The sequence below is a fragment of the Xenopus laevis genome, chromosome 3S, assembly GCF_017654675.1.
Source record: "Xenopus laevis strain J_2021 chromosome 3S, Xenopus_laevis_v10.1, whole genome shotgun sequence".
In the NCBI taxonomy this organism is placed as follows: domain Eukaryota; kingdom Metazoa; phylum Chordata; class Amphibia; order Anura; family Pipidae; genus Xenopus; species Xenopus laevis.
In genome coordinates this window covers 368751-384883 of record NC_054376.1, presented here as the reverse complement: position 1 = coordinate 384883, position 16133 = coordinate 368751, and the positions used below count along the sequence as shown (strand labels likewise).

Sequence of the window (16133 nt, the reverse complement as noted above, 5' to 3'; positions counted from 1 at the left end):
ATTAATAGGGAATAAAGATAAATATATAGGAAGGTCAGTGATCCCAATGTTATTAATAGGGAATAAAGATAAATATATAGGAAGGTCAGTGATCCCCATGTTATTAATAGGGAATAAAGATAAATATATAGGAAGGTCAGTGATCCCAATGTTATTAATAGAGAATAAAGATAAATATATAGGAAGGTTCAGTGATCCCAATGTTATTAATAGGGAATAAAGATAAATATATAGGAAGGTCAGTGATCCCAATGTTATTAATAGGGAATAAAGATAAATATATAGGAAGGCCAGTGATCCCAATGTTATTAATAGGGAATAAAGATAAATATATAGGAAGGTCAGTGATCCCAATGTTATTAATAGGGAATAAAGATAAATATATAGGAAGGTCAGTGATCCCCATGTTATTAATAGGGAATAAAGATAAATATATAGGAAGGTCAGTGATCCCAATGTTATTAATAGAGAATAAAGATAAATATATAGGAAGGCCAGTGATCCCAATGTTATTAATAGGGAATAAAGATAAATATATAGGAAGGTCAGTGATATGATCCCAATGTTATTAATAGGGAAAAACCTGTGTGGATTTGGTTGGAGTCATTTTCAGAAAATAACGAGATGATAAATTCGGACTTTGATAATTGATAACGCTCTGATCTGATCTGGGTGTTGATGTTTAATGCCCCAGACCCACTATGTGCAGCTGGAGGGGAGGCAGTAGAAGTGCAGCTGGGGGGCAAGAGGCACACTGGAGGGTACTTACTGCTCATTCAGCACAAAGATACAGTTCTCCTGGGAGGGTTGCCCGCTGACTGGGTGGGTGCAGGTCACATTGCGCTCATTGTGGCTGGAGAGACAAAAGGGGAAAGAAATTATTAGGGGAGACACAATGAGGGGCCCATGGGGGCTTATTTGGCACCACCAATCAGAAGCTTTATGCTGAATGTACTCACAGCCTGGTGAGTCTGCCCCTTTAAGAGTGATGTCACAATGCAGCCGCTGTTACTCTAAACTTCCGGCCAATCCTGATAAACATGGTGATGCCCATTGTGCTGAGAGACAAGCGGGAAGCAGAGGGCAGGAAAGTGGGTCCCTGGATGGGACTAACCCCCCCTTACTACACAGAATACGGTTACTCGTTACCCCTCACTAGCCCAATAAAGGGAAACCAGGGAGGCCCATAAGCACTGGGTCAAATCCACCAATTAGCTTTCAACCCAATGCCCCACCAAGGAACCCCCCCAGGGTGGGAATGAGCTGCCACACAGGATCAACCCATTGCAATCTTATGGGGGGGCACTACTTACCCTCAGCACAAGACGGGGGGGTTATACTGGTATTAATTACAGATGGGGGGCTATACTGGTGTCAATTATAGATGGGGCGGGGGCTATACTGGCACTAATTACCCCTCCGCTCCTGCACTCTCAGCTCATTATCTGAGCGAGCGCAGTACAGGCTGCAGGACGCATTAGAATACAGAACAGCCAGCGGGATTTGCTAGAGAAACATAAAAACCAATGAATAATTTGTGCAGAGAGGCAGCAGCCTGGGCCTCAGTGGAATGTTCCAGAACAAACTGGTCTCTGAGAGGCCCTCCAGCTGTTCTGATTGGCCCAGAATGTGAGAATATATATATAATAACAGAGAGAGGAGCTGGGGAATCCGCACATTAAACCCACAGCCTGGTACCCAGCCCAGACAGTGAAAATCTAATATCACTCACAACTTCACTTTTACACTTCTAAGTCCTTTACTTAACCCTTTGGGTCCTGCAGCTGTGTTTTGGCAATACATATTGCCAACCTGACAGTCCCTGGCAACCAGGAAATTGTTGGCATGCCAGAACGAAGACTACATAGGAGTGTCACCCCTATAGAACAGCAACAGAAATCTAACCTTGGTTGCTATCCTCGCTCTCCCTAGCAACAGACAGATGTGTGCCTCCATCTTTGTGGCTGTCAGTAATGATTAGCGTGCGCTGCTTACAGTGGCCAGTGCCCAGGATTAACCATCAGGTGCCAGCGGACCCCCCTCACATGAACCCAACATGATGGATGCACTTGCCACACAGCAGCAACAGAGGAAATGTGGTGATTTCAGGATTTTTGGAGGTTCCCATCTTTATTATTTCATCCCTATATATAAGGATCCTGCGTATTGTACAGGCTACAGCACTTCCCACATGTCCTACACTATATCCACCTACCAACAGCACGTCATGTTAGTAGGAAAGTGCAGAAGAAGAAGGAATCAAGGGCTTCCTCTGGGCATAGAAGATGTAATGGCCATGGGATGCCCAGGCATGAACATCTCTGTACATAAAGTCCACTTTGCTGGAGAAGGAGACCATGTGATGGTGCAGAAGGAGCCCAACAAGAAAGCGCAGAAAGAACCCATGTGAGAGTTGGTGAAGGTGACTGACTAGCTGTGAAAGTTGGTGAAGAAAGTGCCCTCGTGATATGAGTAAAAGTTGGTAATGTATGTGACAGTTAGTGGAGAAGAGTAATTGAACGTGTCTACTTGGGAGAGCTCAAGATGACCTGCTTGTGAGAGTTGGTGGAGAACGTGTTTAGCTATAAGAGTTGGTGGATGCCTGCTTGTGAGAGTTAGTGAAGAAGGTAGATGTTTGCTTGTGAGACTTGGTGGAGTAGTCCTTTGCTTGTGAGAGTTGGTGGAGTAGGTCTTTGCTTGTTAGATTTGGTAAAGAAGGTGTTTACCTATAAGAGTTGGTGGAGAAGGTAGATGCCTGCTTGTGAGAGTTGGTGGATTAGGCCTTTGCTTGTGAGACTTGGTGGAGTAGGCCTTTGTTTGTTAGATTTGGTAAAGAAGGTGTTTAGCTATAAGAGTTGGTGGAGAAGGTAGATGCCTGCTTGTGAGAGTTGGGGGAGAAGATGCCTGCTTGTAAGAGTTGGTGGATTAGGCCTTTGCTTGTGAGAGTTGGTAAAGAAGGTGTTTAGCTATAAGAGTTGGTGGAGAAGGTAGATGCCTGCTTGTGAGAGTTGGGGGAGAAGATGCCTGCTTGTAAGAGTTGGTGGATTAGGCCTTTGCTTGTGAGAGTTGGTAAAGAAGGTGTTTAGCTATAAGAGTTGGTGGAGAAGGTAGATGCCTGCTTGTGAGAGTTGGGGGAGAAGATGCCTGCTTGTAAGAGTTGGTGGATTAGGCCTTTGCTTGTGAGAGTTGGTAAAGAAGGTGTTTACCTATAAGAGTTGGTGGAGAAGGTAGATGCCTGCTTGTGAGAGTTGGGGGAGAAGATGCCCGCTTGTAAGAGTTGGTGGATTAGGCCTTTGCTTGTGAGAGTTGGTAAAGAAGGTGTTTACCTATAAGAGTTGGTGGAGAAGGTAGATGCCTGCTTGTGAGAGTTGGGGGAGAAGATGCCTGCTTGTAAGAGTTGGTGGATTAGGCCTTTGCTTGTGAGAGTTGGTAAAGAAGGTGTTTACCTGTGAGAGCTGATGTAGAAGATTGCCAAGGGTGAGAGTTGGTGGAGAAAGTGTCTACATATGAGAGTTGATAGAGAAGATCACCAATTGTGGGAGTTGAAAGGTAAAAGTGCCAAGCTGTGAGGGTTTGTGCTGAACAAGACTACAGAGAAGCAGAACGGATTCCGGTTGGTTAGGACAAATACATCGTATTCTAAACCAAGTTAGTTTGAGGAGAAATATTGACCTCAAGGGGCTGCTGGAAAAGGACCTGAGGAGGAGAGTCAGGTTTGATGTAAGAGGCGCTGGCAGTTATGTAAGTGGCACTGAGAAGAGTCTGCTGAGTAAATAATTTAGGCAAATTAAAATGGAGTTTTTAATCAGTGAATGCAAGGGAAAAGGACGGGCTCTAATTATTACTCTGCAATGACATTGGTCCCTTCCCAGGTGTGATGAGTTTATAAGAAACTGCCACTTTCCTCAGAAATCTGGGGTGACCTTTAGGAGCACTTGACTTCTCTGCAATTATAGCTAATCACTCGCTAATCCTGAGCTTGCACTTGTATTCTCATTAATGCGTTACATCACCCACTTCTCTTCTATCAACACAGACACTCCGAAATGGACGGAGGGAACCAGAACCTTAAAGGATACAGTATACGTGTGTATGGGCAAGAGGGGTATATTTGGGTGCAAATAAGAAGGCACCGTCCCTGTACTTGGCACTGCCCATAACTCAGAGCAGAGGGCACAATAACAAGGGAAGGGTAATATTCGGGCACATTCCTGAGAATGAAATAATGGCCCATTCTCTCCGGGGTGTAGCGTGAGAGCTCTCTATTGGGCGGCCAATGATATCGCTCAGTAACTATTCCATCAGGATCTTATGATGTGGGAATGTTGGATGAACAGGCTCAGTGATAAGGAAAACAGCAGCTCCATTCAGAGGCCGGTTACCCAGCATGCTCAGTGGCACATTCTGCACGGCAGCTGACTGATGCCCATAGGGCCCCTGATTGTCATCAAAGCAAAAGGCAATTCCGTTGGGCCCCCAGTCCTGGAGGAGCACCAGGCTCCATAATGAGGGGGGCACACATCATGGACATGACCCCCCCGTGTATTATGGGACAAGCAACACTGTTGGGTGTGTCCTTGGGTTTGTTGCGCAGCAAATCCAGATCATTGTTGAATTCACATTTTCACGAGTGAATAAGAAATATTTGTGGTTCTATTCCTGGCGCCGCACTTACAGGATCATTCACACTTTGCTGCCTTTTATATTCCGGCACGAGCGTACTTCCCCTTTACTGACTATAACAATGACTCTCTATGGAAACTTCCTTACAAATAGTGTTTAGTGACGTCATCCGTTGCAATGCGAGCTCAGTGATGTCATTCCTCTCACATGACTCACTGTAACGGGTGTGTTAGAATAAATAATATGCCCCCTGCCATCAGCTGTATAATAATAATAATAATAAAATATTTCCCTGGTGTCTCCCAGGCTGAACGGGCTCCAAACTGCTGAACCTGCAAGCCACGGCTTCCCAGAGCCAAATGCTGCCGACAGTGAGTTCAGCCCCAATTATAAGACACAACTCCCAGAATTCTCAGCTAGTTCATAGTAGTAAAGGCTGGGGGAAGGAACTGCCCAAAACAAATAAGAGGATTATGTGTGTGTGGGGGGGGGGGGGGTCAGTGCTTCATTGTCTCCCCTGGGGCCCTAAATTATTACTCAGGTTCCACAATATTACCAAAGTAAGTAGTAATAACATTAAGTCCAACCTTAAGTCTATATATAACCTGACTAACTGTCAGTTGATCCAGAGGAAGGAAAAAAACCCATTTGAAGCCTCTCCAATTTGCCTCCGAGGAGCAAATAGCACAGCACCCTGCAACCCTACTCCCACTGGCACCCACTTTCTGCCTCCTCAGTATATACTATATAAACACACACACACATATATAGACTGTATAAAGAAACATGAATTGCACGTCCCAAGGGGTCCCAATTGTATTTAAAGGCACAGTACATGCCAATGGCAGGGCTAGAAACCATATCTTGCATGCTGTGTCCAGTCTATGGCACTTCCCTCGTGTAATTGCATGATCCTGGCGCATGAGAAGCTGCACGGCTGCTCTTGCATCAAAACTAACTGCCTATTCACAGATCATTCACCCCCAGATACCTCCAAGAAATAATAATAATAATAAGAGGTTATGGAGAAGTGGGGGGTCAGAGCACCTATGGCTGAGAATAGGGGTGCCACACCTGACTGTACCCTATAGAGAAAGGGTGGGGGGTAGTAGTACTTACATGCTGGCGAGGGTGATTCATGCAGGAATAAAGAGCCGGCCTCTGAGAGAGTGTGGGTGGGAGTGACCATATGGCTCATATGAGACCCGTTCCTCTGTACATACAGCTGATACTCTGAGTAACCCGAGACTGGAGAGGAGAGGCTGTGGGATTTCAGAGGGTGGAGCATGTACAACAGAGCTGACATTCAGCACCCGTCACAAGCCATGGAACCGGGGCCCCACACCCAAACTGGGCCACAGGCTGAAAAAGCCAAGTGCCTTCTTCTTTAATAGACATAAAATAGAGGATGAGAACAACCCAGTTACTGACTGCAGGAACCCCCTTATCTCACAAGCTGTGTGTTCACATCACATACACATTAACCAGGCAGCACAGCATCATAGAAACTGCCAGTTATAATACTGCACATGCAAAGAATAGCAGGATAATGGGCTCAGGGGTAAGTGGGGATACAAGTTCTCAATGAGCTGATTAAAGGGCAGGTCCCGTGAGCACATGAGCTGCTTATTATATATATCTGGGGATAAGGACTGAGCCTAAAGGATTACATGGAAATAAAGAGCTTACCCCACACAGATACACGGACGTCTCCCTGGGGCACCAGAGAGCTCTCAGACATATATAAGTAGGGATGCAAGATTTGGTTCAGGATTCGGCGGAATTTTTCACCAGGGATTCGGCCAAATAGTGGATTTGGTGCAACCCTATATAATAGTGAGACACACACTGGGGTAGAAGTGAGACACACACCATGGGAAGATGTGAGACGCACCCTGGGGTAAAAACGAGACAAACACCAGGGTAGAAGTGAGAAACACTGGTGTAGAAGCGAGACACACACCGGAGTAGAAGCGAGACACACACAGGGGTAGAAGCGAGAGACACACAGGGGTAGAAGCAAGAGACAAACTGAGGTAAAAGCGAGACACACATAGGGGTAGAAGCGAGAGACACACAGGGGTAGAAGCGAGAGACACACCGGGGTAGAAGCGAGACACACACAGGGGTAGAAGCAAGAGACACACCGGGCTAGAAGCGAGATATACACTGGGGTAGAAGTGAGAGACACACAGGGGTAGAAGAAAGAGACACACCAGGGTGGAAGCGAGACTGCTCATAAAAGGCAGTCACTCACACGGGGACTAAAGAGGTTATGTCAGTATCACCAGGCCGGCACCAAAGGACATAAATGAGATCCAAACCCCATAAATAACATTATTATCCAGGTTCCTGGGCTTTCGGCTGTGCCCTCGTCGCTACTACAGTGCCAGAAATCAAAGATGAAGTGTTTGACTTTTTCTTACTCAAACAAGGAAGTTAAACATTTTTTTAGCTGTGAGCAAAGTGTGCGATTTTCTTTTGCCCTTCCTGGCCCTAATCTGCATATGTAAATTAGCAGTCAGTTTGAGTATACCAAATATTTCATTAAGGATTTGTGTTAAAATAAAATATCAGATCTGTGCATCCCTATTGATTAGGTTATTCTTGCCCCCGCCCCTACTTCTACCCCAGGGCACTAAGCAGCTCTTGTGTAAGGGAGGGACAAAGCTGTGGCCTCCGGAGGTGCTGGACCAGGGCACAGGCCTATAGGGAATTTCTGAGAGAGTGTAACAGCCTCCACAACAGCACCCGCGCGTAGCAGCCTCCACAACAGAAACAGCACCCGCGCGTAACAGCCTCCACAACAGCACCCGCGTGTAACAGCCTCCACAACAGCACCCGCGCGTAGCAGCCTCCACAACAGCACCCGCGCATAGCAGCCTCCACAACAGCACCCACACGTAGCAGCCTCCACAACAGCACCCGCGTGTAACAGCCTCCACAACAGCACCCACACGTAGCAGCCTCCCAGGAGCCCGGGTGCAAGTCTGCAGGGCATGAGATGTGGGCAGCATTAGCAATATACTCTCACTGTACAATACAGGCTCCCCGTACCAGCAGACCAGCTTTCCATTCATGCAGCTCTTCCAGGAATGAGCCCCGGCAGCCTGGGGGCCCCCATCCCGCTCTCCTCAGAAAAACACCAGCTGCCACAAGCGGAAGCCCCTGTGTGTGTGGGTGATGCCATGGGAGGGATGGGAGCAAGACATATGTGCAGCCCCCACATCACGTACTACCCCTACTATACTGTATATACATAGAGAAAAGCACAATTATATGCACCGCCCTAACAGCCCCCGTAGCACCACTCACTCACACTACATCCAGTAAACTATATATACTACCTATAAACTACATATACACTATATACATTACATATACACACTATATATACATACTACTTACACTATATATACACTAAATAGTGTCAGCTGCCCAATGGACACAAAGGGACACAAGGGAATGGAAGTAGCAGATCTATGGAAGAGAAGAGGAAAGGGAATGGAAGTAGCAGATCTATGGAAGAGAAGAAGAAAGGGAATGGAAGTAGCAGATCTATGGAAGAGAAGAGGAAAGGGGATGGAAGTGCAGATCTATGGAAGAGAAGAAGAAATGAAAGTAGCAGATCTATGGAAGAGGAAAAGGAATGGAAGTGCAGATCTATGGAAGAGAAGAGGAAAGGGAATGGAAGTGGCAGATCTATGGAAGAGAAGAGGAAAGGGAATGGAAGTAGCAGATCTATGGAAGCGAAGAGAAAAGGGAATGGAAGTAGCAGATCCATGGAAGAGAAGAGGAAAGGGAATGGAAGTAGCAGATCCATGGAAGAGAAGAGGAAAGGGGATGGAAGTGCAGATCTATGGAAGAGAATAGGAAAGGAAATGGAAGTAGCAGATCTATGGAAGAGAAGAAGAAATGAAAGTAGCAGATCTATGGAAGAGGAAAGGGAATGGAAGTGCAGATCTATGGAAGCGAAGAGAAAAGGGAATGGAAGTGGCAGATCTATGGAAGAGAAGAAGAAAGGGAATGGAAGTAGCAGATCTATGGAAGAGAAGAGGAAAGGGGATGGAAGTGCAGATCTATGGAAGAGAAGAAGAAATGAAAGTAGCAGATCTATGGAAGAGGAAAGGGAATGGAAGTGCAGATCTATGGAAGCGAAGAGAAAAGGGAATGGAAGTGGCAGATCTATGGAAGAGAAGAAGAAAGGGAATGGAAGTAGCAGATCTATGGAAGAGAAGAGGAAAGGGAATGGAAGTGGCAGATCTATGGAAGAGAAGAAGAAAGGGAATGGAAGTAGCAGATCTATGGAAGAGAAGAGGAAAGGGAATGGAAGTGGCAGATCTATGGAAGAGAAGAAGAAAGGGAATGGAAGTAGCAGATCTATGGAAGAGAAGAAGAAAGGGAATGGAAGTAGCAGATCTATGGAAGAGAAGAAGAAAGGGAATGGAAGTAGCAGATCTATGGAAGAGAAATGGAAGTGGCAGATCTATAGAAGAGAAGAAGAAAGGGAATGGAAGTAGCAGATCTATGGAAGAGAAATGGAAGTGGCAGATCTATAGAAGAGAAGAAGAAAGGGAATGGAAGTAGCAGATCTATGGAAGAGAAGAGGAAAGAAAATGGAAGTGGCAGATCTATGGAAGAGAAGAAGAAATGGAATGGAAGTGGCAGATCTATGGAAGAGAAGAAGAAAGGGAATGGAAGTAGCAGATCTATGGAAGAGAAGTAGAAAGGGAATGGTAGTAGCAGATCTATGGAAGAGAAGAGGAAAGGGAATGGAAGTAGCAGATCTATGGAAGAGAAGAAGAAAGGGAATGGAAGTAGCAGATCTATGGAAGAGAAGTAGAAAGGGAATGGTAGTAGCAGATCTATGGAAGAGAAGTAGAAAGGGAATGGTAGTAGCAGATCTATGGAAGAGAAGTAGAAAGGGAATGGTAGTAGCAGATCTATGGAAGAGAAGTAGAAAGGGAATGGTAGTAGCAGATCTATGGAAGAGAAGAGGAAAGGGAATGGAAGTAGCAGATCTATGGAAGAGAAGAGGAAAGGAAATGGAAGTAGCAGATCTATGGAAGAGAAGAAGAAAGGGAATGGAAGTAGCAGATCTATGGAAGAGAAGAGGAAAGGGAATGGAAGTAGCAGATCTATGGAAGAGAAGAAGAAAGGGAATGGTAGTAGCAGATCTATGGAAGAGAAGAAGAAAGGGAACGGAAGTAGCAGATCTATGGAAGAGAAGAAGAAAGGGAATGGAAGTAGCAGATCTATGGAAGAGAAGAAGAAAGGGAATGGAAGTAGTAGATCTATGGAAGAGAAGTAGAAAGGGAATGGAAGTAGCAGATCTATGGAAGAGAAGAAGAAAGGGAATGGAAGTAGCAGATCTATGGAAGAGAAGAGGAAAGAAAATGGAAGTAGCAGATCTATGGAAGAGAAGAAGAAATGGAATGGAAGTGGCAGATCTATGGAAGAGAAGAAGAAAGGGAATGGAAGTGGCAGATCTATGGAAGAGAAGAAAAAAGGGAATGGAAGTAGCAGATCTATGGAAGAGAAGAGGAAAGGGAATGGAAGTACCAGATCTATGGAAGAGAAGAGGAAAGGGAATGGAAGTAGCAGATCTATGGAAGAGAAGAAGAAAGGGAATGGAAGTAGCAGATCTATGGAAGAGAAGAGGAAAGGGAATGGTAGTAGCAGATCTATGGAAGAGAAGAGGAAAGGGAAGTGGCAAATCTGTGGAAGAGAAGAGGAAAGGGAATGGAAGTGGCAGATCTATGGAACAGAAAAGGAAAGGGAATGAAAATTCGGAAACATTCAGGAACAGTCTAGAGTACAATGGTGCGACGGTGTAAATACACCAGGAAAATGATCAATAAACATAAAATGTGAGATTTCCAGGCCCTTTGTTGGCCACTATTTGGTCAGGGGCCACCCGGCTCTATCTCCCTTTTACTCTGACTGTGGGGCCCCTAGGGGACAGCCGTTGGCATGAATAGATCCCAATGCAGACTTTACATAGGGTTAACTAGAGTTAGTGCCAGCAGGAGGGGGGGGTTCCACTGTGAGCAGCCGGAAGGGATGAAGTTGAGAGTTTAAGTTCAGTAAATGATGACGACTGAGCCCACACAATCCCTGGGGGCAGCCGGTCACTCGGGGATGTGCAGCAGCAGCAACATGTGTTTATCAGACGCAGCCCCGTTGCTTTGCCTTTAATTGCTGGTTAACGAGCGCAGTCGCTGGGGTTTGGCAGCCACAGAACTACTTACCCGACGGCTTGGTGCCACCCAGCTGGAGCCCATGGCCCCCCGATTCATTGTCCGCTCTCCCAAGCGATGACAAAAGGGCACGGAGCAAGATCTGTCCCTCCTGGGCTTAATGAGACATCCAGTGCCGGCACACGGTGAGACAGACTGCAATGTGTGAGAGCGTCGGTACTGAGCATGCTCAGAGGCTAAATTTAACCAGGCGAGTGCCTCATCTCAGCATGTGATGGCCTACTTCCAAACAAACTGGAAGAGCTGCAATTCAATCGCAGTCATTAGTGCTGGAACAAGCCGCTGATACCAAGACAGGCCAATTCTTTTGCTCTCTGACTCCCCCCCATGACTTAATGGCCCCCCTGGGAGCCGGCCAATGGCTGATAATGACTCTCAGGCAATTGTAACACTTATTCTATTACACCGACACTCAGTGGGGTACTTACCTTCCTATACACACTTAACTCTTTCACTGCTACACCACATGGACCTTCTCATCCAAACTGATCCTACGCTGAACCCCGACGCTGAACCCCTACACTGAATCTCACTCTTAATCCCTACACTGAACCCCTACACTGAATCTCACTCTTAATCCCTACACTGAACCCCTACACTGAATCTCACTCTGAATCCCTATGCTGAATCCTACGCTGAATCCTACACTGAATCCTATGCTGAATCCCTACGCTGAACCCCTACAAGGGAACACACAGCGCTCCCCATGATACAGGGAACTGGATGTTGCCCCTACTGATAATAGAATAAGGCAGAGAGTGAGGCTCAGCAGAGCTATATGGACTGATGAAATAAGGTTAAACTGAGCCGATGTTCCCTGCTTTGCTCTGCAGCAGGAATACACAGGGTTAAATAGCAGCAGGGCAGTAAAGAGGGTTAAAGATTGGGGCATTATAACTCAGGGCAGGGGCACACGGGCAGATTTGGGGAGATTTAGTCGCCTGGCGACTAATTAAATCTTCTGCGGGGCAACAATCTCCCTGAACTGCCTTCCACCTGTTATAATGAGAAAACACCAGCGCCAATGCACTTACGGAGCTTCCATTTCCAAAGTCGCCCGAAATTTCCTCGTGTTATGGTACAGCTAATTCTAAGCAACTTTTCATTTGGTCTTCATTTTTTTCTTTCTTACCGTTTTTGAATTATTTGCCTTCTTTTTCTGACTCTTTCCAACTTTCAAATGGGGGTCACTGACCCCATGTAAAAAACAAATGCTCTGTAAGGCAACACGTATTGCTATTGCTACTTTTTATTCCTCAATAGGCCTCTCCTATTTAAATCAGTGCATGGTTGCTAGGGGAATCTGGACCCTAGCAACCCGATGGCTGAAATTGCAAACTGGAGAGCTGCTGAATAAAAAGCTAAATAACTTAACAATCACAAATAATAGTAAAAAAAAAAAGTAGAACAATTGCAAATGGCCTCACAATATCCCTCTCTACATCATACGAAAAGTTAATTTCGGCGAGGCTACAATTCATTAGCCCCCATTTATTACTCTCTGCAGGGACAGGTTTGGCCAAGAGCTGTAAAACACTAGCCAACACTTGTGTCACCGGCAAATGAACAGCTGGGGTGACACCGGGCTCCCTAACCACCATTTAACCCCCAGCCCACCAATATGCATAAGAGAATAACCCCTATATAAATACAGCCACGTGATTGGCTGATACACAGGAAGCAGCTGGGGGCTGGGTAACCCTACATACGGTGCCCCCATACATTGCATTGAAGGTGACAGTGATATATTCGGGACTGGTCGGATCAGTACAACGGGGGGAGTCAGAGTGACTATATATAATGTATATTGGGGACTGGTCGGATCAGTACAATGGGGAGAGTCAGAGTGACTATATATAATGTATATTGGGGACTGGTCGGATCAGTACAATGAGGAGAGTCAGAGTGACTATATATAATGTATATTGGGGACTGGTCGGATCAGTACAATGGGGAGAGTCAGAGTTGACTATATATAATGTATATTGGGGACTGGTCGGATCAGTACAATGGGGGAGAGTCAGAGTGACTATATATAATGTATATTGGGGACTGGTCGGATCAGTACAATGGGGAGAGTCAGAGTGACTAATATATATGTATATTGGGGACTGGTCGGATCAGTACAATGGGGAGAGTCAAGAAGTGACTATATATAATGTATATTTGGGGACTGGTCGGATCAGTACAATGGGGAGAGTCAGAGTAACTATATATAATGTATATTGGGGACTGGTCGGATCAGTACAATGGGGAGAGTCAGAGTGACTATATATAATGTATATTGGGGACTGGTCGGATCAGCTACAATGGGGGAGAGTCAGAGGACTATATATAATGTATATTGGGGGACTGGTCGGATCAGTACAATGGGGAGAGTCAGAGTGACTATATATAATGTATATTGGGGACTGGTCGGATCAGTACAATGGGGAGAGTCAGAGTGACTATATATAATGTATATTGGGGACTGGTCGGATCAGTACAATGGGAGAGTCAGAGTGACTATATATAATGTATATTGGGGACTGGTCGATCAGTACAATGGGGGAGAGTCAGAGTGACTATATATAATGTATATTGGGGACTGGTCGGATCAGTACAATGGGGAGAGTCAGAGTGACTATATTATAATGTATATTGGGGACTGGTCGGATCAGTACAATGGGGAGAGTCAGAGTGACTAATATAATGTATATTGGGACTGGTCGGATCAGTACAATGGGGAGAGTCAGAGTGACTATATATAATGTATATTGGGGACTGGTCGGAATCAGTACAATGGGGAGAGTCAGAGTGACTATATATAATGTATATTGGGGACTGGTCGGATCAGTACAATGGGGAGAGTCAGAGTGACTATATCTTATATATATTGTATATTGGGGACCTGGTCGGATCAGTACAATGGGAGTCAGATGCTATATATTGTATATTGGGGACTGGTGGACTGGGGAGAGTCAGAGTGACTAATATATAAATGTATATTGGGGACTGGTCGGATCAGTAAAATGGGGGGAGTCAGAGTGACTATATATAATGTATATTGGGAGACTGTCGTCAGTACGGAGATAATCATGAGATACGGTGGCTAGTGTGTGTGTGTTTAATAATGTAATATTGGGGCTGTGGATAGTACAATGGGGAGAGTCAGAGTGATATATAATATGTATTTTGGGGACTGGTCGGATCATACAATGGGGGAGAGTAGAAGTGACTATATATATGTATATTGGGGACTCGGTCGGATCAGTACAATGGGGGAGAGTCAGAGTGACTATATATAATGTATATTTGGTGACGTTTGGTGTGAGAGATGTATAATTACAGTGTACAATGGGGAGAGAGGTGCAGAGTGACTATATATAATGTATAAGTTGGGGAGCTGGTCGGATCAGTACAACGGGGGGAGTCAGAGGTTGACTATATATAATGTATTTGGGGGATGGTCGGATCAGTAAAATGGGGAAGTCAGAAGGACATATATAATGTATATTGGGGACTGGTCGGATCAGTACAATGGGGAGATCAAGTGACTATATTAAATGTGATATTGGGTACTGGTCGACAGTACAATGGGGAGAGTCAAGTGCTATATATATGTATATTGGGGACTGGTCGGATCAGTACACGGGGGAGTAGAGTGACTATAATATGTATATTTGGGGACTGGTCGGATCAGTACAAGGGGGGAGTCAGAGTGACTATATATACGATGTATATTGGGAGACTGGTTCGATCAGTACAACGGGGGAAGAGTCAGAGTGACTATAATATAAAATGTATATTGGGGATGGTCGGATCAGTACAAATGGGGGAAGTCGAGAGTGACTATATATAAATGTATATTGGGGATGGTCGGATCAGTACAATGGGGAGAGTCAGAGTGACTATATATCAGATGTATATTGGGGATGTGTCGGATTCAGTTACAATGGGGAGAGTCAGAGTGACTATATATAATGTATATTGAAGAAATAGTGAATGAGTGTGATTGTGGACTAGATATGTAGATGACTGATGCGAGAAGTATGCAGTATTGTAGGATCTTGATGGGTAGTAGAGTGGACTATATAATTGGTATATTGGGAGATGGTACGGCATCATGGGATGTGGGAGGTAGATGGTGGAGAATAATTAGAATATATAGGTAAAGGTAAGTTAGTTGGGGACTGGTCGGATCAAGTACAATGGGGAGGTCAGAGGACTTATATAATGTATATTGGGATTGGTCCGGATCAGTAAATGAGTGGGGAGAGTCAGAGTTAGGAGATGTGATTGTGTTAGAGGTGGACTGGTCGGCATCAGTACCTACGGGGGAGTCAGAGGTGACTATATATTGGTATATTGGGGACTGGTCGGATCAGTCAATGGGGGAGTCAGAGTGACTTATATAATGTATATTGGGGAGACTGGTCGGGATAGTAAACGGGGGGAGTCAGAAGTGACTATAATTATAATGTATATTGGGGACTGGATCGAGTTCAGTCACAACGGGGGGAGTCGAGTGACTATTATAATAATGTATATTGGGGGACTGGTCGGACTCAGTACAGCGGGGAAGAGTCGCAGAGTGACTATATTAATGTTATATTGGGGACTGGTCGTCAGTTACAATGGGGAGAGTCAAGAGTGACTTATTATAATGTATATTGGGGGACTGTGGATCAGTAACTGGGGGTGTCAGAGTGACTATATTATGTATATTGGGGATGGTCGATCAGTAAATGAGGAGAGTCAGCAGGGACTATATATAATGTATTTTGGGGATGGTACGCGGATCAGTACAATGAGGAGAGGTCAGCAGGCTATATATAATGTATATGGGGAACTGGTCGGATGAGTACAACGGGGGGAGTTCGAGTGATATATATATGTATATTGGGGACTTGGTTTGATCAACGTACAGATGGGGAGAGTCAGAGTGACTATATATAATGTATATTGGGGACTGGGTCGGATTCAGGTACATATGGTAGGAGAGTCAGAGGAGACTATATATAATGTTATTGGGGACTGGTCGGATCAGTACAACGGGGGGAGTCCAGGTGACTATATATAGTATATTGGGGACTGGTCGGATCAGTACAATGGGGAGAGTCAGAGGACTATATATAATGTATATTGGGGCTGGTCCGGATCAGTACAATGGGGGAGTCAGAGTGATATATTAATGTATTTTGGGGACTGGTCGGATAGTACAATGGGAGATTCAGAGTGACTATATATAATGTTTTTGGGACTGGTGGA

General features: G+C 45.2%; 1 protein-coding gene across 15 annotated transcripts in view; it reads right to left on the bottom strand.

Annotated features, from left to right (window-relative positions):
• LOC108712509 (pleckstrin homology domain-containing family A member 5) overlaps positions 1–16133 on the bottom strand; it is a 65782-nt gene that overhangs the window by 23878 nt on the left and 25771 nt on the right. For all 15 annotated transcript variants that reach the window (XR_005966524.1, XR_005966525.1, XM_041587817.1 and 12 more), the window contains exon 4: positions 770–853. Coding sequence is in view for 13 of the 15 variants with exons in the window: in XM_041587817.1 (XP_041443751.1) it covers positions 770–853 (84 nt within the window). In the remaining 2 variants the exon portion in view is untranslated. The remainder of the gene's footprint in view (positions 1–769; positions 854–16133) is intronic.